Here is a 22,426-nt window from a genome sequence, read left to right on the forward strand (position 1 = left end):
TAGTGCTCAGATATGGAATTGACTATTTTTCAGTGGCTATCTGCAACATTTAGTTCAGGGGTCCCCAAACTTGGCAACTTTAAGACTTGTGGACTTCAACTCCCAGCTGACTGGATAATTCTAGAAATTGAAGTCCACAAGTCTTAAAGTTGCCAAGTTTGAAGACCTCTGCTTTAGCTACTTTATTTGTATGTGCCATTCTGCTCTTAGAGGACATAGAGGTGTGGCTACTAAAGAAACTGTTCATAGATACTAAAAAATGTTTTATATCTAAATGTAAGGTTGGTTTAGGTATGGATCTTCTTCCTTTATTTCCTGGCTTTAAAACTTCCAGATATCAGAGATCAAAGCAGAAACACAACATCAGACACATCCAGAGCTAGGCTAAAAGGTACAGAGATTTTACACAAAGCACATTTTTTATTTATTTGTTTGTTTGTTTGTTTGTTTGTTTATTTATTTATTTTGTCCAATACACAATGAGGGTTTAAGTGGGTATATATCTATATAAACATAGTAAAATACATGATGAAGGTTATAGAGGAGATACTCATAGTAAAATATATCTAAGAAATAATAGAAAAGAAGGTATAGTAATAGAACATATCAATGAAAGAATAGAAGAAGAGATATAGAAATAGAAGAAAGGTATAGGAGATATAGGAGAGCAATAGGACAGGGGACGGAAGGCACTCTAGTGCACTTGTACTCGCCCCTTACTGATTTCTTAGGAATCTGGAGAGGTCAACCGCGGATAATCTAAGGGTAAAGTGTTGGGGGTTTGGGGATGACACTATGGAGTCCGGTAATGAGTTCCACACTTCGACAACTCGGTTACTGAAGTCATATTTTTTACAGTCAAGTTTGGAGCGGTTAATATTAAGTTTAAATCTGTTGTGTGCTCTTGTGTTGTTGTGGTTGAAGTTGAAGTAGTCGCCGATAGGCAGGACGTTGCAGCATATGATCTTGTGGGCAATACTTAGATCTTGTTTAAGGCATCTTAGTTCTAAACTTTCTATTTCACGCATGTCTTAGACATACTGTCCAATTACTTTAGAAACCCATTTAAATGTGAGAAGTTTAAAAAAGTAACCTTAAGCAAAACTTTTAAAAAATAATTAGGTGTTTTTTGATCCGTTTCTGATAAATATACTGAAAAAGGGGTCCTTTAAATTTACCTTTCAATATCCATTGCCTTAATAGATTTGGAGGGAGATGCCCTTTGTTTTCAATTCTTATATAAAAAATCCAATCTTATACTTGATTCATTATGAGCCATAAGGTACAACCAAGGTCTCAGAATCTAATCTTTTTTGGGGGGGGGATTTATTAGTATAAATGCTAGTATAGGGCTATCGTATCTGGGTTGGAAAGCTCATGACAAGTGCTGGAACAAAGTTGTAAGTTGAGGGCTACCTGTACAACAACAATTCTACAAATCCTAGTTTATTCTGAAAAATCGCTGTAATTGTGCATGCCTCTTAGTTACCTCATGTGGCTTTTGCTGCTAACTTATGCTCCATTATTTATTTTATTTATTTATTTATTTTATTTATTTATTTATTTAGTCCAATACACAATGAGGGTTTTAGTGGGTATATATCTATATACACATAGTAAAATGCATGATGAAGGTTATAGAGGAGATACTCATAGTAAAATATATCTAAGAAATAATAGGAAAGAAGATATAGTAATAGAACATATCAATGAAAGAATAGAAGAAGAGATAAAGGAATAGAAGAAAGGTATAGGACAGTGTTTCCCAACCTTGGCAACTTGAAGATATTTGGACTTCAACTCCCAGAATTCCCCAGCTAGCGAATGCTGGCTGGGGAATTCTGGGAGTTGAAGTCCAAATATCTTCAAGTTGCCAAGGTGGGGAAACACTGGTATAGGAGATATAGGAGAGCAATAGGACAGGGGACGAAAGGCACTCTAGTGCACTTGACTTGCTTCAGTCCTAATGAGAAATCATTAATTTTCTTGTTTGATTCCTGTGCTGGCTTGTTTGAAACTTCAAGTTCCCTGAATCGGTTGTGAAGATAAACAAATCACAGAAAGAGATTTGCTGTCAAAAAGAAACAAAACTTGACATGACTGAGCAGAATATACCAGTATGTTGCTTGCTCATAACTTAAGGTTCTCACAAGAAAATTTGGCACACAAATAACTATTGTTTAATATTTCCTGAATGATGCGAAGAGCCTTTTCTTTTATCTGCCTTACAATGAATGAACTCTTTTAATTTCCACAGAAATATTAATTTACTTGTCAATGCTGATTATTTAACTTTGTCACCTGTCTATTGCTGTATATTCATAGTGATCAAGACTGTGAGGTGGTGACTCCATTACATATGGCATTGCATTTGTGAGCGTGATTCGATTTCCAATCATTTGCCTCACATGTTAACCATAAAAATAGGATTCCTGCAGTCTCCCTACTGTTGTACATACTCCTGGTCAGTTGGAGGATGATGAAGAGCTTGAGGATTCTGATACAGATAGTGTTTATGAATTAGTGGTAGGCTCTGGGTTACAGGTATTAGGACAGGTGGGAGGCCAGCCACAGGATGTTGCAAGGAACAGGTGTCAGGAAAAAGATATTAAGGAGAGGAATGGGTTAAATACTGGAGTGATGTATTAGTTATGTCAGCAGGCCAGTGGGGAAGAAGGGCGGAGTTTCAATTATTACACTTTTACAAGTTTATTAGGTCGAATAACTAAAGATTAAAAAATGTTAAGTACAAATAGTTTAGATGCAGGTCTATCTAGATGCATGCAAGTGTATGTCAGATATTAATTTATTAAGAAAATGTACATGGCTGTGCATCTAACTCAATGACTCTGAGTGGTTTATAGAAGTAAATCCTAAATACAAAACCCAAAAAAATCCCATCACTCTAGCAACATCTTTTATTGCAGCTGCTCAGGAAAACTGTCTCAATTTCATCAAGATACTTGATTTTTCTGTTCATTTGAGATGGCTCTTATGTGAATTCCTTGATAACTCTGCCCATCTGTCAAGTATACTACCTGCATACTCATGTAAGAGATTTTGATTTCCACTAAGCAGGTTAGACAGAAGAGTATTCATCTAAAGCAACAAGTATCACACCTAATAACAAGTTAGGGTTTTTAATACCTGTTTTTCTTGCATGTGAACACTTTCTTTTGAGGCAGCTAAGCACCGGATAGAGCAGCTGAAAATGAATCAGATATAAGCTGTCTTTCAGCAACGCAAATTAAGCATCAGCCTTTTCATATGGACTAAATCTTAAAGCACATCTGACCTGATTATGATTAAAGTTCAAAAATAGACTTTGCAAAGATAAAAAGATATGGGAAGTAACAGTACAGATATAGTAATAGATACAGGATAGCCATAATTCTTTCTAGGTTTTGCATTTAATTTTTTTTTTGGCTATTACTATCTTTTTTGTTTTTGGCCTCTTAAATAGAGTAATAAGATTTCTGTATTAGAATTCAGTTATGGCTTTCCTTTCATGGATTCTGAAAGATCAGAAAGGCTAGACCAGGGGTAGGCAAGGTTTGCTCTTCTGTGACTTGTGGACTTCAAATCTCAGAATTCCTGAGCCAATCATGCTAGCTCAGGAATTCTGGGAGTTGAAGTCCACATGTCATGGGCTAGACCATGGGAGTTTGCCTGGCTGTGTAGTCTGGCTCAGAACTGAAGCTTAATTTCAATGAGATTGAGAGATAATATTATGAAAGGGTGGAGATTTAGGAGATATCATTGACTCTTCCATTTCATTTAAAGCCAAGCTAAAAGATAATTGCTTCTGCAAATTGGTAGTTCCTCTGAGAGGTGTTTCCTTTTAATTCAAGTCAATGGATAATTATACAAAAGTAGTATGGCTGTATTTTTTTTTAATATCCACATTTCAAGTCCATCTGACACTGAAAGACTGACTTCCTTTCTCCCTTCCCTTTAGTTTTGGAAGCAAGTTATGACCCAAAGGAACCATATCAAATGGCACGGAGAAGAAATCTATAATTTTTGCAATGTATTCCAATGACCTAAGTCCTAGAGCCCACTCCAACAACATTGCCAAAAAGGCTTTAAGAGTTGTTAACCTAATCCTTCACAGCTTCTTCTCTGGTAATTTTGAACTGCTAACAAGAGCTTACAAAACATTTGTCAGATCAATCCTAGAATACAGCTTTTCTGTATGGAACCCGCATTGCATATCTGACATCAACACAATTGAGAGAGTCCAGAAATATTTCACAAGAAGTGTCCTTCACTCCTCTTCTCACAACAAAATACCTTACTCCGCCAGACTTGAAATTCTTGGTTTAGACAACTTACAACTCCGTCGTCTCCGTTCCGACTTAATTATAGTTCATAAAATCATTATACCAAAATGTCCTACCTGTTAACGACTATTTCACCTTCAACCGCAACAACATATGAGCACAAAATCGATTTAAACTAAATGTCAACTACTCCAAACTTGACTGCAAAAAATACGACTTCAGCAATAGAATAATCAACACCTGGAATGCACTACCTGATTCTGTGGTTTTTACTACTAATTCCAAAACCTTTAGCCTTAGACTATCTACAATTGACCTCTCCCCCTTTCTAAGAGGTCTGTAAGGGGCGTGCATAAGCGCATCACTGTGCCTACCGTCCCTGTCCTATTGTCTTCTTTTGTTACTTTTTATCATTACTTATCTAATGTTTTATTTGCACAAATTACCACTCTATAATTGTTTGACAAAATAAATTAAAAAAAGAAAAGTATTTGTCTTAAATAATCGTGACCCAGGTGTGAAGCTTTCTTCATCATAATCTTTATATTTTACAAGTCAGAAGGCCTAGAAACAAATTAAATAGAAATATAAAAAGTTTACAAATTTACAGACCACAGGCATTGCTTTTTGTATAATCCACATGTTGCCAGTTCCTGGTGATGTCATGCTGAAAGTTACTCAAATAATACAAATTTAAAACGAATGCAGTAGATTATAATATTGTTTCGTTATTTATATTAATTTTTGTATTTTAAAAACTGTTTGAATTTTTTAAAATGATTGTTTATTGTCCAGCATCACTGGTTTGAGATCGACAGCTGTACAAATTGTATAAATAAACATAGCCAGCTAGTTAATTTTTCAGCCTTGAAAGTGCACTCTACAGTCATGTGCATATGTGTACACGCTGCTTTGAGTCAGCGTTGACTGATGTTAACTGCCTGGACTCATCCCAACAGGTTTTTTTGGAAGATTTTTTTAGAAATGATTTGCCCTTGTTTCCTTCCTAGGGCTAAGCAGGAGGGATTGGCCCAAGATAACCCAGTTGGCTTCCTGTAAAAGGCAGGACTAGAACTTACTATTGGAAGAAATGTTCATTTGGGTTCAGTTCCAAGTGGGAAGAAAGACACTGGAAACACAGAGACTACTTGGAAAGATGGTTTAATGGTGGACAAGACCATGTTTGAGGTCGTGGGCAAAAAAGAGCACATGGGTGAGAAAGGGAGAGAGAAAGGCCCCGCCTTGGAAACAGTGGAAGTGATGTACTGGTGCCTGGAGGCTGTTAGGGTCTAGATGGCTCTCAACAGACTCAAACTCAATCCTGATAAGATGGAGTGGCTGTGGGTTTTCCCTCCCAAGGGTAATTCCATCTGTCCATCCATTACCCTGGGGGGGAATTACTGACCCCCTCAGAGAGGGTCCACAACTAGGGCGTCCTCAATCCACAGCTTACATTAGAGAACCATCTTTCAGCTGTGGCGAGGGGGACGTTTGCCCAGGTTCGCCTGGTGCACCAGTTGCGGCCCAATCTGGACCCAGAGTCACTGCTCACAGTGCCCTCATCACCTCGAGGTTCGACTACTGTAATGCTCTCTACATGGGGCTACCTTTGAAAAGTGTTCGGAAACTTCAGATTGTGCAGAATGCAGCTGCGAGAGCAATCATGGGCTTCTCTCGGTATGCCCATGTGTCACCAACACTCCACAGTCTGCATTGGTTGCCGATCAGTTTCCGGTCACAATTCAAAGTGTTGGTTATGACCTATAAAGCCCTTCATGGCATCGGACCAGAATATCTCCAGGACCGCCTTTTGCCGCACGAATCCCAGCGACCAGTTAGGTCCCACAGAGTTGGCCTTCTCCGGGTCCCGTCGACTAAACAATGTCATCTGGCAGGACCCAGAGGAAGAGCCTTCTCTGTGGCGGCCCCATCCCTCTGGAACCAGCTCCCCCCGGAGATTAGGATTGCCCCCTCCATCCTTGCCTTTCGCAAACTTCTTAAGACCCATCTCTGCCATCAGGCATGGGGGAATTGAGACATCTTCCCCAGGCCTATATAGTTTATGTATGGTATGTTGTGTGTATGTTTTTTAAATTATGGATTTTTAGTTTTTTAAATATTAGATTTCTATTTTACATTGTTTTTTACTATTGCTGTGAGCCGCCCCGAGTCTACGGAGAGCGGCGGCATACAAATTTAATAAATAAACAAATAAACTTCCTGTTCCTGTGTAAGAAATGTATTCGGATTGGTTGTCAGACTTCTGTGGGGCCATGCAGGGGTAACTTTATAGATTGTCTTGAGTCCCAGGCCTGGTTGAATCTTGCTGAGTGATGATGTAATGAAAGGGCTTTGGGCAATTCCTATTATAGCTCAATGGCTTTGGATCTTGAGTGAGGGATAATCCTATCATGCCCTCCTAAGAGCTTGTTTTGTAGATAAGCTGGCCCAGCCTTTTGTCTTGTAGATAGGTTGGTACCAAAATATCTGGGGGTTTATTTGGGGGGGGGGACAGGCAGGGAGCTGAGGCTCTGAATTTATATCTTTAGAAACAAATTTATCCTTTAGAGAAAATATAATATTCTGCCTTTTGAATATTTTCTAGAATATTTCATTTTTCTAGGAGAGGGGTAGGTGCTAACGTCCTACATTACCACTTTTTGACCTGATGTCTTAACCATGATACCCCCATCATAGCAAACAAAAAGGATTGGGAAAGTACAATTCGCAATCAGATTGCAATTCAGTATAAAAACTAAGAATACTGTTTTGCTTTGCATGTTTATGAGTTTTCAAAAGCATTGATGTCAGGTCAAGTGGTATTATTGTTGGCTGGATATGGTGGAACTTAACAGGCCTCACAGGAAACCAGAATTTTCTACACAGACTAAAATGAGAGCCAAATGCAACAGCAGCTTCAAAAATGGGATTTTCCTCAGGCCTATTCTGAGGCAGGAAAAGGTTATTTATTTCTCTGTGACTCCTGCTTGTTAATTATTATTCTCCTTCCCATTTGTCATTTTAAACACGGCTCTGATTACACAACAGGCCTGTAGTATATAAGTAAGTTACTGGAGTAAGTTAGTAATTATCCGTATGGATCTTCCCAAGGGGTGAAATTCAGCAAGTTCTGGAGAACCGGTAGTGGAAATTTTGAATGGTTTGGAGAACTGGCAAATACCACCTCTGGCTGGTCCCAGAGTGGGTTGGGAATGGAGATTTTGCAGCATCCTTCCCTTGGAGTGGAGTGGGAATGGGGATTTTCCAAAATCCTTCCCCCAGGATTGGGGAGGGAATGGAGATTTTGCAATATCCTTTCCTCAGGAGAGGGGTGGGAATGGGGACTTTGCAGTATCCTCCCCGTCATGCCCATCAAGCCATGCCCACAGAACCGGTAGTAAAAAAAAATGGATTTCACCACTGATATTCCTTCATGGCACCGGACCAGGGTATCTACGAGACTGCCTTCTGCCGCACGAATCCCAGCAACCGGTTAGGTCCCACAGAGTGGGCCTTCTCCGGGTCCCGTCAACAAAACAATGTCGTTTGGCGGGGCCCAGGGGAAGAGCCTTCTCTGTGGCGGCCCCGGCCCTCTGGAACCAACTCCCCACGGAGATTAGAATTGCCCCCACCCTCCTCGCCTTTCGCAAGCTCCTAAAAACCCACCTCTGCCGTCAGGCATGGGGGAATTGAGATATTCTTCCCCCCTAAGCCTTTACAATTTATGCATGGTATGATTGTTTGTATGTATGTTTGGTTTTAGAATTAAGGGGTTGTTTTTAGCTGTTTTGTATTGGATTTACATGCTGTTTTTATTCTGTTGTTAGCCGCCCCGAGTCTACGGAGAGGGGCGGCATACAAATCCAATAAAATGAAAAATGAAATGAAATTAAATTCCCTGCCTAATAACTGGGGTGCCTGCAGCCTCCAAAAAGCCATCGTACAATTCAGCCAGATTTTCCATGATATAATTATGACTCTTTTTTCTTTCCCTTTGCAGTTTTTCAGACTCCTTATTGATTTTTTGAAGGGGTCCATCTATCTATCTATTTATTTATTTATTAATCAGATTTGTATGCCGCCCCTCTCCGCAGACTTGGGGCGGCTCACAGCAATAATAATACAATGTAAACAAATCTAATATTTAAGTTAATTTTAAAAAACCCCAATTTAGAAACCAATTACAGTGATCCCCCGATCATTGCGAGGGTTCCGTTCCAGGACCCCTAGCAATGATCGGGTTTTCGCGAAGTAGCGCTGCGGAAGTAAAAACACCATCTGCGCATGCGCAGATGGTGTTTTTACTTCCGCCGCAGCGAGGACCCGAAGATTGGGGTTTCCCCACCGCCCACGCAAACTCCTCGCTGCCGCTCGCCCGCCCTTCGCCCGCCCACGCCGTTCGCTCACGCCGCTTCCCAGCTGAGTCCTGAAGCCAATTCGCTTCAGGACTCAGCTGGGAAGCGGCGCGAGCGAACGGCGTGGGCGGGCGAAGGGCGGGCGAGCGGCAGGCGCGCGGGCAGGCAGGCGGTGGACAAGCCGTTCGCTCGCGCCGCTCGCTCGCGCCGCTTCCCAGCTGAGTCCTGAAGCCAATTCACTTCAGGACTCAGCTGGGAAGCGGCGTGAGCGAACGGCGTGGGCGGGCGAAGGGCGGGTGAACAGCGGGCGCGCGGGCAGGCAGGCGGCGGACAAGCCGTTCGCTCGCGCCGTTTCCCAGCTGAGTCCTGAAGCGAATTCGCTTCAGGACTCAGCTGGGAAGCGGCGCGAGCGAACGGCGTGGGCGGGCGAAGGGCGGGCGAGCGGCAGCAAGGAGTTTGCGTGGGCGGTGGGGAAACTCCTCACTGATGCCCGCCGCTCGCCCTCCCGCCAGCAAGAGGGGGAAGACCCAGGGAAGCCGCCCAGCAGCTGATCTGCCCGGCGCCATCTACGCATGCGTGGCCATAAAAAAAAGGGCGCGCATACGCAGATGGTGTTTTGACTTCCGGGTTGAAAAATCGCGATTTAGCTCGTTCGCAATGATCGGGATCGCGATACCCTGGGGATCACTGTATACATACTAGCATACCATGCATAAATTTTATAAGCCTAGGGGGAGGGAAAATGTCAATTCCCCCATGTCTGACGACAGAGGTGGGTTTTAAGGAGCTTACGAAAGGCTAGGAGGGTGGGGACAACTCTGATATCTGGGGGGAGTTGGTTCCAAAGGGTCGGGGCCGCTACAGAGAAGGCTCTTCCCCTGGGTCCCGCCAAACGACATTGTTTAGTTGACGGGACCCGGAGAAGGCCAACTCTGTGGGACCTAACTGGTCACTGGGATTCATGCGGCAGAAGGCGGTCCCGGAGATATTCTGGTCCGGTGCCATGAAGGGCTTTATAGGTCATAACCAACACTTTGAATTGTGACCGGAAACTGATCGGCAACCAATGCAGACTGCTGAGTGTTGGTGTGACATGGGCATATTTAGGGACGCCCATGATAGCTCTCGCAGCTGCATTCTGCACGATCTGAAGTTTCCGAACACTTTTCAAAGGTCGCCCCATGTAGAGAGCATTACAGTAGTCGAGCCTCGAGGTGATGAGGGCATGAGTGACTGTGAGCAGTGACTCCCGGTCCAAATAGGGCCGCAACTGGTGCACCAGGCGAACCTGGGCAAACGCCCTCCTCGCCACAGCTGAAAGATGTTTCTCTAATGTGAGCTGTGGATCGAGGAGGACGCCCAAGTTGCGAACCCTCTCTGAGGGGGTTAGTGATTTCCCCCCCCAGGGTGATGGACGGACGGATGGAATTGTCCTTGGGAGGCAAAACCCACAGTCACTCCGTCTTATCCGGGTTGAGTTTGAGTCTGTTGACACCCATCCAGACCCCAACAGCCTCCAGGCACCGGCAAATCACTTCCACTGCTTCGCTGACTGGACAAGGGGTGGAGATGTAAAGCTGGGTATCATCTGCATATTGATGATACCTCACCCCATGCCCTTGGATGATCTCACCCAGCGGTTTCATGTAGATATTAAATAGTAGGGGGGAGAGGACCGACCCCTGAGGCATCCCACAAGGGAGTAACCTAGAGGTCGACCTCTGACCCCCCACTAACACCAACTGCGACCGACCAGAGAGGTAGGAGGAGAACCACTGAAGAACAGTGCCTCCCACTCCCAACCCCTCCAGCCGGCGCAGAAGGATACCATGGTTGATGGTATCGAAAGCCGCTGAGAGGTCAAGAAGCACCAGGACAGAGGATAAACCCCTGTCCCGGGCCCGCCAGAGATCATCCATCAGTGCGACCAAAGCAGTTTCCGTGCTGTAGCCGGGCCTGAATCCTGACTGTTGAGGACCTAGATAATCGGCTTCTTCTAAGGACCGCTGGAGCTGGAGCGCCACCACCTTCTCAACAACCTTCCCCATAAAGGGAAGGTTGGAGACTGGTCGATAGTTGTTGAGAATGGCTGGGTCCAGGGAAGGCTTCTTGAGGAGGGGGCGCACAAGTGCCTCCTTCTAGGGATCCGGGAAGGACCCCCTCCCCAAAGAAGCGTCGACAATCTCCTGGACCCAGCTCCGTGTCACCTCCCTGCTGGCCGAAACCATCCAGGAGGGACACGGATCCAGTAAACAGGTGGCGGAACTCACAGCTCCAGTGGCCTTGTCCACTTCATCAGGTGTCACCAGATCAAACTCTTCCCAGAGAGGTGGACAAGTACGTGCCCCAGTCACCTCGACTGACTCGTTGTCAGTCGACTCTGTATTCCAATTGGAGTCGAGGTCTGCTCGGATCCGAGCGATTTTATCAGGGAAAAACGTGTTAAAATCCTCGGCACTACTCTGCAAGGGCTCCCCAACTCCCCTCTGATTAAGAAGGGAGCGGGTCACCCTAAACAGAGCGGCCGGGCGGGATTCCGCTGATGCAATCAAGGCGGCATGATACGCGCATCTTGCCGCCTTGAGCGCCACTTTGTAAGTCTTAACATGTGCTCTTACAAGTGCTCGATCGGATTTGGACTTAATCTTCCTCCATCGCTTCTCTAGACGTCTCTTCTGGCGTTTCAACTCCCGGATCTCCTCGTTGAACCATGGAGCTCTACGGGGTCTACGTAAGGGGCGAATACAAGTGCACTAGAGTGCCTTCCGTCCTCTGTCCTATTGCTCTCCTCTATCTCCTATACATTTCTTCTATTCCTATATCTCTTCTTCTATTCTTTCATTGATATGTTCTATTACTATATCTTCTTTTCTATTATTTCTTAGATATATTTTACTATGAGTATCTCCTCTATAACCTTCATCATGTATTTTACTATGTGTATATAGATATATACCCACTAAAACCCCCATTGTGTATTGGAATAAATAAATAAACAAATAAATAAACAAACAAATAAATAAATAAATAAATAAATCTTTTGTTAAGAGTTGGAGAGAAACTGTATCTTATTTCCATGTTTTCTGCAATTCTCTATTGCTGGAGAAGAAAACATTGGAAGAATAGTTGTCTTACTACAGCTGTCATGAGCAAATGCCCCAAAGTAATGTTTTAAATTTGAAGCAACACTTTTACTTTTTTCATTTAACGAAAGCTGCAGCCTGCAGAGTGTAACATGCCGTTATGTGGATGTGTGCAATGGGGGAATGGAAGAAATAAAAACAGGTTCTGTATCAACTAATCTGAACAAGCTGTTCAGCCAAGATCATAATGCAGGTAGTTACCAACTGACTGCCTCAATTGAGTTCAAAAGTTTTTATTGCAAAGTAAAACATTTTTATGTGAGTTTTGCCCCATGTTACCACCTTTCCTTCATATTTGTTAAGTGAATCACTGCAGTTGTGAAGTTAGTGGCACAGTTGTTAAGTGAATCTGGTCGCAAAAGTGGATCACATACTGTAACAGTCATAAATATCAATTAGTTGCTGAGAATCTGAATTTTCATCATATGACCATGTGGATGCTACATCGGTCATAAGTGTGAAAAGTGGTCATAAGTATTTTTTTTTCAGTGCCATTGTAATTTTAAACGGTCATTAAACAAACTGTTGTAAGTGGAGGACTACCTGTGTACATACTTTTTTCTGATGCTTTTACTCTACTATAATCCTTGGATTTTTAACTCACATTTGCTTATTGCCATGTAATTTATATCTGTCACATAAAAAGACTAGAAAGTGAAAATTATTAATTATTACATTTTTAAACCCATCTCTCCTGTAAGGTGAATCTGGGCGGCTTGTCTCAGTTTTTAAAAGTTGTGAGATTATTGGAGACAATACTGTTAATATTTTTAGGCCACATAGGACTTTTAACAATTTGAATATCATGGATTTTGAGTATCATGGGAACCTTCACAAAATGGCTGCCATGATGGGTGTGGCCCATCACAACATATCCCCTTCAGAATAATGGGTGATGCTAAAAGAGGGTGTTTTCTTGCCAGAGATTTGGAATGTCAACTTTAATAAAAATTCATTTCTCAGACTTTAAATGCCAGAGACAACATTTTTATCTGGATATTAACTTCAGCAATAAACTGAGATTGTTTTTAAAAAGTCTGGACAATTGAGATTGTTTACATCATCTGTATCAATTTACCTCATTTGTACAGTGATACAGATACCTCAAATATATAATTATCTACATGACAAACTGAGACAAATGATTACCACCCAGAACCATTTGGAGCAATACCACATGAAAATATCAGTAACACATAAATTAATGGACCAAACGAAGCAATTGTATATTTAACAAACATTTGCTGTTAAACATCCCTTCATTTCCTAATCTATGTAAAACTGGGAAAATCCAATCTTCAACCCACACTATTTTTCTGCACCTTTTCAGGTTTATCATCTCGCAAATACACACACAAACACACAATATTCACAAGAGTCTTAAGACTCACCTATGTCGCCAGGCTTGGGGCAATTAGGTCTTTGGCCTCCTGGTCAATGAATGTGATGTATCTGAATCTGTATGATTGATTTTTAATATATTTGGATTTTAGGTTATGTAGTTTTAATTAATTAGATTTGTCTTTGTATTTCATTGTTTTATATTATATGCTGTAAGCTGCCCCGACTCTTCGGAGAGGGGCAGCATACAAATCAAATCAAATCAAATCAAATCAAATCAAACCAAACCAACCCAACAAAATAAATAAATAAAATATTCTGTTTTCTACCTCACTTCTCTAAAGTAGATCCATCCATTTATCTTTCATTTATGCAGCTCCTCCTTTTTCCCATTCATTCTCATTTCCCAACTTACCACACAGGCTTCCTCAATCTTTTCTGTTGCATTTTGCCTAGATGCCAATTACCTTCATCTCCACTGACCACATTTCTTTCTCCAAACCCAGCTGCAATTTCCTTTCTTCAGATCCATTTTGCTCCTCTCTTAAGTACAGTTTTTCCCCACACCTTTTTCTCATTATCCCAAAACATTTCCAGCTGTTAGCTGGTTCATGTCCATTGCTGCAGCAGGCCTGTCCCTTCCTCTGGCTCAGAGCATTTGAAAACCTAGGTTTAGTTTCTCACTTCTTGCCACCTTTGGGAATTCCTTTAGGATTCTGGCTATTGCTAGGTATGCACTCAACCTTCCATACAGGTAGTCCTCAACTTACAACGGTTCATTTAGTGACTCAAGTGACTCAAGGAATGTGGAGGTGGATGTGGGGGAGACATCCACATGCCGCAGGCCTGTTTTGCTCCCAGTAGAATCTGCCGACGAAGTCTCCTCTGACCAAGGAAGCGTGAGTGACACGGAAGAGGGGAGTTTGGCAGACAGCCCAGGAGGAGATCAGTCATCTGTATCATCCCTGGATTCTGAACAAGAATTAATGACACATCCACGTATGCGTAGAGTGATGCATAGGAGACAACAACTGAAGGATTATTACAAGAGAAAATGAGGCCACCTGTGGTTGGGTGGGGCTGCTGTAATTAGTGCTACAGATAAAAGTGCAGCCTGGTGTTTTAGCCTCATGGCAGTTTATCTGATTCATTGTTTCGTCAAGATCGTGGTTTTTGCTGTTCAGGATTGTGTGTGTGTACTCTCTGGACTTTAGAATTGGACTCAATTTCCCAGTTATTGGGTGAGCAATTGGACTGCATTTAACCTGTGCCTTCTGTGTACCAGAAAATCCCTTTGACATTTAAAAAGGGAGCTGTTTCTGTTTTTCTGTTTATAAAAACTTTTGGGTTTTCCTTTTATCGTGTGGTGTGTGTCTTCCTGGACTAATTACCCTGAAATTACGGGCGGTTGAGACACGCTGGCAGAACAATAATGATAATGAAATGATAATAATAATAATAATAATAATAATAATAATAATAATAATAATAATAATAATAATAATTTATTAGATTTGTATGTTGCCCCTCTCCAGACTCTCTCACACACATCCCTTCGCAATATTTTGCTTTCTGTGCATGCACAGTAGCAAAAACACGCTTGGACACGTGTGTGCATGCAGAATTTTCAGTACCAGTGTGCTGTCCTTATCCATACCGGTAGCAACCCAATACGGCTTATAACCATTTTTCATATGACCAATACAGCCCTGCCCTTCAGTCACAGGATCAAAATTCAGATGCTTGGCAATTGGCGTGTATTTTATGATGGTTGCAATGTCCTAAGGTCATGTGATTCCCCCTTTGCAAACTTCTGACGAGCAAAGTCAGTGAACAAGCCAGATTCGCTTAATCGCCCTATTACCAACTTGACAACTGCAGCGATTCACCTCACAACTGTGGGCAATAAAGGTGGTAAAACCGGGTAAAATTTACATAATCGTCTTGATTAGCAACATAAATGTTGGGCTCAATTGTGGTCCTAAGTTGAGCACTGCCTGTAATGTAGCTACTGAACTTTGTGCAGTCTATCAGACAGCATAGCACAGTGGTGGTGAACCTTTTTTTCCTTAGGCACCAAAACAGCCTGCGTGCGCGCTATCGCACATGCACAAATGCTCAATGCCTAGGGAGGGCGAAAACAGCTTCCCCCACCCCCGGAGATTCTCTGGAGGCTGGAAATAGCCTGTTTCCCAACTTCTGGTGGGCCCAGTAGGCTCGTCTTTCGCCCTCCCCAGGCTCCAAAGGCTTTCCTGGAGCCTGGGGAGAGTGAAAATGCCCTCCCCCATCCCCCTGGAGGCTCTCTGGAAGCCAAAAATGCCCTCCCAGAGCTTCTGTGTGAGCCAAAAATCAGCTGGCTGGCACACACATGCATGTTGGAGCTGAGCTAGGCACAGCTCGTGTGCCAGTAGATATGGCTCTGCATGCCACCTGTGTGCCACCCGTTCGTTGGCAGATTCTCTGCTGGCACCAGTTGTGGTGGAGCCACAACACACAGTGGCTGCCATATTCAGGGGGGCTGATGTGGGCAATCTCACAGAGATCGCAGGAGTCGCGAGGGGACAGTATCTAAAGTGTTATAAAAATCCGGCCTGATTAATAGAAGGGTGATGCCTCCCCAGGGAAACTGGGGGCAAGCCTTCCCACATGCCGAGGGGTGTGGCCGAGGGCAAGGAAAGGGTGGGGACCCCTCCACTTGTTCAGCAAGGAGCTTTTGCCCATAGTTGCTTAGAAATGTTACTGTCAGGGGTTTTTCCGCCCCATCTGGTTTCACCTATGCAGGTCTATTATAGGCGGCAAGAAAACAATAAATTAATAAAGTAACCCATAAAACCCATTCTGTTGTCCGTGTTATCCTGCTTCTACTGCAATACATAGGCATGTGGTATGTGCCTATACTCCAACCTAAACTCCTTGTTTTCCATTGCTGTGTGAGTTAGAGCTCTGCCCTGTTTTCACCCTTTACATGAGTGCTGCATTCCCTCCTACGGTATTCAATGTAGTCTTACTGACTCTATTCCACGCCATTATTTTTCCCTCAATAATTGATCGGCTACAGAGATGGCTCCGTCTACACCACATGTTCTTTCATTATTATTATTTTTAACCCTAAAGGTTTCTTGAGCTTTGGCAAACCACAGCATTTTGCTGGCTGATAATAACCATTTCTTCTATTCACGAGTGCTAATTTGCCTGCACAATGTTCCAGACTTGCTGAACAGGTTTGCATGTGGGATTTGTATTCATAACACAAACTAACTTGTTTTCTTTAATAGTTGTACAATATTTAGGGGCTAAAGGAATCCAGATAGAAAGCAGGAAACTTAAGTTCTAGTCCTACCTTGGGCATGAAGCCAGCTGGTAACTTTTGGGCCTGCCACTCACTCTCAGCCTGAGGAGGAAGATGACAATGGCAAATCACTTCTGAAAATCTTGCTGAGAAAATTGCAGGGATTTGTCCATGCAATTGGCACGAATCAGATGTGTATATACACACACACACACACAGAGTACTATGGCTTGGGACACACCTGTTGCCCCAAGTGCAATTAATATGAACCAGTCATCCTTTACACCTTTTTGGCAGGCTGCTTGTGTTGCAGGTCTATTAAACAGCAATGCCCAGGCCTGTACAAAATGGCTCAGGACCAACAAGGTGTTTTTCCCCATGGAAACATGGTGATTCATCTTGCTCTTTCAAGTCCTGGTAATGACTTGTTGTCTCTTCTACAAGATGCTCTGAGTCAAATCAAGGCTCGGGTTTGGTGGGTTCAGTATCTGAGGGAAGCACAGGGCATTTGTAGAAGATTTTCAATTAGTAGAACCACCAGGCAAAAACCTTAAAACAGTGGTTCTCAACCTGGAGGTTGGGAGCCCTTTGGGGGTCAAACGACCGTTTCACAGGGGTCACCTAAGACCGTGGGAAAAGACAAATTTCCCATGGTGTTAGGAACTAAAGCTTCTATTCTGACTCCTTGGAACATATTTTTACAATCCAACCAATCAGGCATTTACAGTGGGGGTGTCCCTCTGACCTTCCTGCCAATCAGCTTAAAGCCTTGTTGGGAGAATTGGTGCTAGACCTATGGTTGGGGGTCACCACAACATGAGGAACTATATTAAGTGGTCTGGGCATTAGAAAGGTTGAGAACCACTGCCTTAAAGGAATGCCCATTGAAGCCACTTGGATGCTTTACTTTTGAATATTGGGGTGGTGGGTGGGGGGAGAAGGAGCAGTATTGTCCACACAGCAGTTTTTGTGTAGAGCTTCTGGTAGCATCTTGGACTGGAAGTGGTTAATCCCAAGAACAAGTCCTCCTCCTCCTGTCTCTGATCAGCAAGATTTATTAAGAAGAAAGTTAAAGGAACAAAGCATAAATTGTGGCAAACATTCTATAGCAGTGATGGTGAACCTTTTTTCCCTCAGGTGCCGAAAGAGCATGCGTGCGTGTTATCGTGCAAGCGCCAGTGCTCAAACCAATAATTCAATGCCTAGGGAGGGCAAAAACAGCTTCCCATGCCCCCCGGAGGACCTCTGGAGGCCGGAAATGGCCTAGTTCCCAACTTCTGATGGGCCCAGTAGGCTCGTGTTTTGCCCTCCCCAGACTACAAAGGCTTCCCTGGAGCCAGGGGAGGGTAAAAACACCCTCCCCCATCCCCCTGGAGGCTCTCTGGAAGTCAAAAATGCCCTCCCAGAGCCTCTGTGTGAACCAAAAATCATGTGGCCGGCACACACATAGCTAAGGGCAACGGCTCGTATGCCAACAGATATGGCTCCATGTGCCACCAGTGGCATGCATACCATAGGTTCGCTGTCACTGTTCTATAGTATTTTCAAATGAGAAACATATATGTATGGGTAAATTCAGACAGAACGGTTCTTTCTTGGATTCTCCTGATGTAAAATCTTTAACCCTAGATTGTCTACAGTTGACCTCTCCCCTTTTCTAACAGGTTTGTAAGGGGCGAGCATAAGCACTTCATTGTGCCTACCGTCCCTGTCTGCAGTCTTTTTTTATCATTACTTTCTACTTATGTTAAGCTTATACAAATTACTATCCTATACTTGTTCAACAAACAAAAAACAAACAAACAAACAAACAAACAAACAAACAAACGGGCGTTGGTCTCTTGTGAAGGAGGGGCAGACTGCATAGATTGATTATTTTGGGAAAAGCTATGGACTTCTTACCCCACTGACACCCAGCTCTTACTCTTTGAAGGTTGCTTCAAAGCACTCCTGTGAAGCTTTGCTCAGTTCTAACAGCAGCAGCAGCAGCTAAGATGGAGGATTAGGAAAGTTCTCCCATGCTACCAAATAAGCTTTTTATCCTAGTAGCAGAAATTACCTACCCAAAGAAGAAACACAAATTAGATTATAGGTACTAAATGGGGTGCAACTTTATTTACAATGTAAAGTGCATCACATAGAAATGGTTGAAACACAAGACAGGTGGTAACATAAATTACAATATATTTTATGGGTTTAAACCGTAGTTTTTAAAAAGAGCAAAGATGATTCTTCTACAGATGTAATAATAAGAACAACAACCTAATTTTGACTCTCCGTCTTTTTCCTTTCAGGCATCACACTTCCTGTCAGCAGAGCTACATCTTGTGCATCCTTTTTGGGTCAGATTTTGCACCTTCTATATTTATCCAAATAAATGGGAAAAATGTATGAACTGCTAGTACTGACAATAAGCAATCTTGTTTTATTACTGTATATTATCTTCTATCATTTGCCAGACAAACATTTTGGCTCAAAGTACAACCATTCATATTCAGTGTGTGTGAATAAATAGGAAAAGAAAGAATATTACAAATAAAAAGATAACACAAGGACGGTTAATTTATTTCAGAGTTTATGAACATTTCATGAAGATTGTGTTATAACTGAAATCTTATACATACTTAACTTAAGATCTATCCCCCCCCCCCCCCCCCAGTGTAGGGCTGGTGAAATGGATTTCTTAGCATGGGCTGCATGTATTAAAAACTAATGTAGAATTGGAAGCCTCTTAAAAGATCATTAGGAAGGAAAGCCAGCCACTGAAAATGTTATTGCTATACTTTCTGGAAGAGCTTGAATAAGTTTTAGTAATAGATGCTCTTAGAGTGAATGGGAAAAAACAACCCAATTTCTTATTAGAGAAGATGGGTTTATTTACTAATTGCTATTGTGCTAACAAGCAAATTGATGTCTCTTAGAGGTTTTGCGAATATATATTTCAATGTTCCTTTTAATGGAAAATGCTTAGAAGAAAAAAAAATAGGTCTGCTTATTCCTTCTAAATGACCAAAAATCCTTTGCAAGAACTTGAGTGTAAAATTATAAACATATGTAAAGCATGCCCAAGAAGGAAAAGACATGGATAAATAGCATGACCATACAAGCTACAATTACTCACTTCTATACTGTAATGCAGCTTCCTCAATAAACTGGAAGTGGAATTACAGCGTTGAATCTACACACTGGGCTAGCCCCTGTCCATAGAACAAATTATAATAGGGTGGCATAGTATTTATAAATATATGTAGTATACTACAGATATGAATTAATCACATGTGTTTCCTCATCTGTAAAGATCTGCAGATGTTTCAGTTTGTTGTATTTACGAAACAATAGAAAAGTGTGCAATCTGAACAATATAAACAGGGATTGTGGCTCCCAAAAACTCAATATGTATGCAATCTACTATTCATATCACTCAAACCACAAGGCCCCACAGTATCTGATATATGTATGTCTTTTACTGGAGGCTACATATGCTTTGTATTAATATGTTCATAATATTTATTTTTGCCCTGTTTTATGCATCTCGTTGATACACTCTGGGTTCTTAAGCCAAGTATAGCTACTCTTTGGAGGTAGATTGCTAATTTGGAGTGTCTTATCTCTATTAGTTAGAGACTTCTATGCTAAATAAAAAGAAACCAGCAAGGGCATTATAGCAAATAATGCAATACAAGGAGAGGGGAAAAAAACAAGGAAAAAGATACTATCTTTCCAAACCTATTATTTCAGATACTGTCATTACCAAACCTCTCAGGATACTTCCCCCCACAGAAAATTAATAATGCTATTTCCATATACATATTTAATGTTATATCCACCCTTTAGTTTTCGCTTACTGATCTGAAGCCCAAAATAAAATTGCTATAATCAAGCAGGGAACGATAAGGAGAATTGCTTCGAATATAAAAGATTCCACTTGTGAAAAAAGGGCTAATATAGATGCATCCATTGCAATATGTATGTACTGTCTTACAGGAAAGTAATGCAGTAAGGAACAAACACATTAGTTGTACTTCCTACTTTTCACCTTAGCAGTAACTCAATTATTCTGACGGATGTCTCTGGATATAATTATTACAGTATTTAACCATAGCCTTTTTGTATTACTGTAGATACTGTAGATACCATGCTGCCTTTTCAATTGGGACTCAGCAGTTCTTTTTCTGAGAAGCGAATATGTTGAGGAATGTTATTTTAAAAGTTTTATATTTTAAATCCATGATAAGTTAACAGCTACTTATTAATTTCAATGGAAACTCGGGACTACTTGTCCTATTTTGACAAAAGTTGAATTCTAGCAAATAGTATCAAAAACACGAAATCTAATTTTTACTTCTTTTCATGGGAAAGACAATTTTACTTATTTTGAACTAAGTGCTAATCATTCACCAAATCCATATATATTTTAAATATTTATCCATGATAAAATAACAAGTACTTTCCCAGAAAACAGGCTTGATTTTAGCAGCCAGCAACACATTTTTGTAAGCAGTTGAGTTACTATTGACATATCAATTCCCTTCACCATTCTTTTTCCTTAACAGATAGCCCACTCAAGGAACAGTCTTCCAAGCCATGGTAAAATACCTGAAGTATTTTCCTAGCATGAGTGATGGGGTTGGTGGCCTGCATATATTCATATTTATTTTGAAAACAGAACATTCTTATTTACCAACTTCAAACCATTTGGAATGTTTGAAGCTCTAGATTCAAATTTGTTCCAACAAACAACAGTAATTAAATATTGTCCATCTTGCAACTATTGTATTATAATGAAATAGACAAATGGTTTGCAGGAGGGGTCTTACACCAAAACCAAATCTAACATTTATTTACAAAGGATTTCTTTTTAGAATATAAAAAGATCATGATGAAGACTGAATTTTCCCTTTTCCACGTCTTATCTTTCCTCTCTCTATTTCTGAATTGCTTTCAGTAGTAGATCCAATAACCGAGAAGAGACCAAGTATAAGAAGGTTCGACTTAAGACCGAGAGATCGTAGTTTTTAAGTCTAATGCATTCACTTACATTTCCACTTATGTTACATCACTTACATGAGGTGGGAGGGGGAAAGGAAATATGAGTTTAATTAAGTTTCATCCCTTATGCAAGCATCTTTTTGGCCATGGAATACAACTTAAACATAAGAGTTTTGCACCCATAATATGAAAGACTGGAAGGTTTTCTCTTTCAGTGAACAAAATTTGTACATTTGTGTGTTTGACAGCAGCAACATTTTTAGCATGTATCTTTCTGCAAGAGAAAAAATAACCCATACAGATGCTTCCATTCAAAATTAAATGTTTAAGAAAAATATAACAATAATAATTAAATTCAAAACTGTTTTTAAAAAATCCACTATATTTGATTTTACAGTGACTGTAGTACCAAATCCACTGGATTGGAATCAGAGTCTTCATAGTTTTTGCTCTTAAATTAAAAGTGGTGGAATCCAGATTTCCGTTTCCTAGATTAGTAGACAAGCAAAGAAAAGAGGGGGAAAGAGTTCGTTATTCTTGGCGGATTATGAAAGGCAAAGAGAAATCTGTTTCGTTGCCTAAGGGGGATTCTACTATAACATGGCAAAGTCTGTACACCTTTTGCGCATTTATATCACAATATTTGTGAAGAAACCCAGACAGAAACAGGAGTTCCCAAAGGTGCTTTTCCAAAAGGCAACTAGACTTTCTTGTTTTTTTCCTTGAAAACCTTTTGCTTTTAATCCAAGAAACGTCTTCACTTCCGAAGAAATGAACTAAAGTAACAGCTGAAGAAGATCCTTGGATGAGAAGCAAAATGTTTTCAAGGGAAAAAACCAAGGAATTCCAATTGCCTTTTGGAAAAGCACCTTTGGGTCAACCATGGCCTAAATCAGGGGTCCCCAAACTTTTTACACGGGGGGCCAGTTCACTGTCCCTCAGACTGTTGGAGGGCCGGACTATAAAAAAAACTATGAACAAATCCCTCTGCACACTGCACATACCTTATTTTAACATAAAAAAACA

General features: G+C 41.5%; 1 protein-coding gene and 1 long non-coding RNA gene across 2 annotated transcripts in view; one reads left to right on the forward strand and one right to left on the reverse strand.

The window, feature by feature from the left end:
* The window catches only part of LOC139162266 (uncharacterized), a 60,721-nt gene extending 41,759 nt beyond the window's left edge, over positions 1–18,962 (forward strand). The window contains exon 3 of the long non-coding RNA XR_011558287.1: positions 18,706–18,962. This is a non-coding gene — a long non-coding RNA (uncharacterized lncRNA). The remainder of the gene's footprint in view (positions 1–18,705) is intronic.
* SVEP1 (sushi, von Willebrand factor type A, EGF and pentraxin domain containing 1) overlaps positions 18,498–22,426 on the reverse strand; it is a 145,319-nt gene continuing 141,390 nt past the window's right edge. Inside the window, exon 48 of the mRNA XM_070742445.1 lies at positions 18,498–21,888. Coding sequence (XP_070598546.1) covers positions 21,858–21,888 — 31 coding nt within the window. The 3' untranslated portion in view covers positions 18,498–21,857. The remainder of the gene's footprint in view (positions 21,889–22,426) is intronic.

The sequence above is a fragment of the Erythrolamprus reginae genome, chromosome 2 (genome assembly GCF_031021105.1).
Source record: "Erythrolamprus reginae isolate rEryReg1 chromosome 2, rEryReg1.hap1, whole genome shotgun sequence".
NCBI lineage: Eukaryota > Metazoa > Chordata > Lepidosauria > Squamata > Dipsadidae > Erythrolamprus > Erythrolamprus reginae.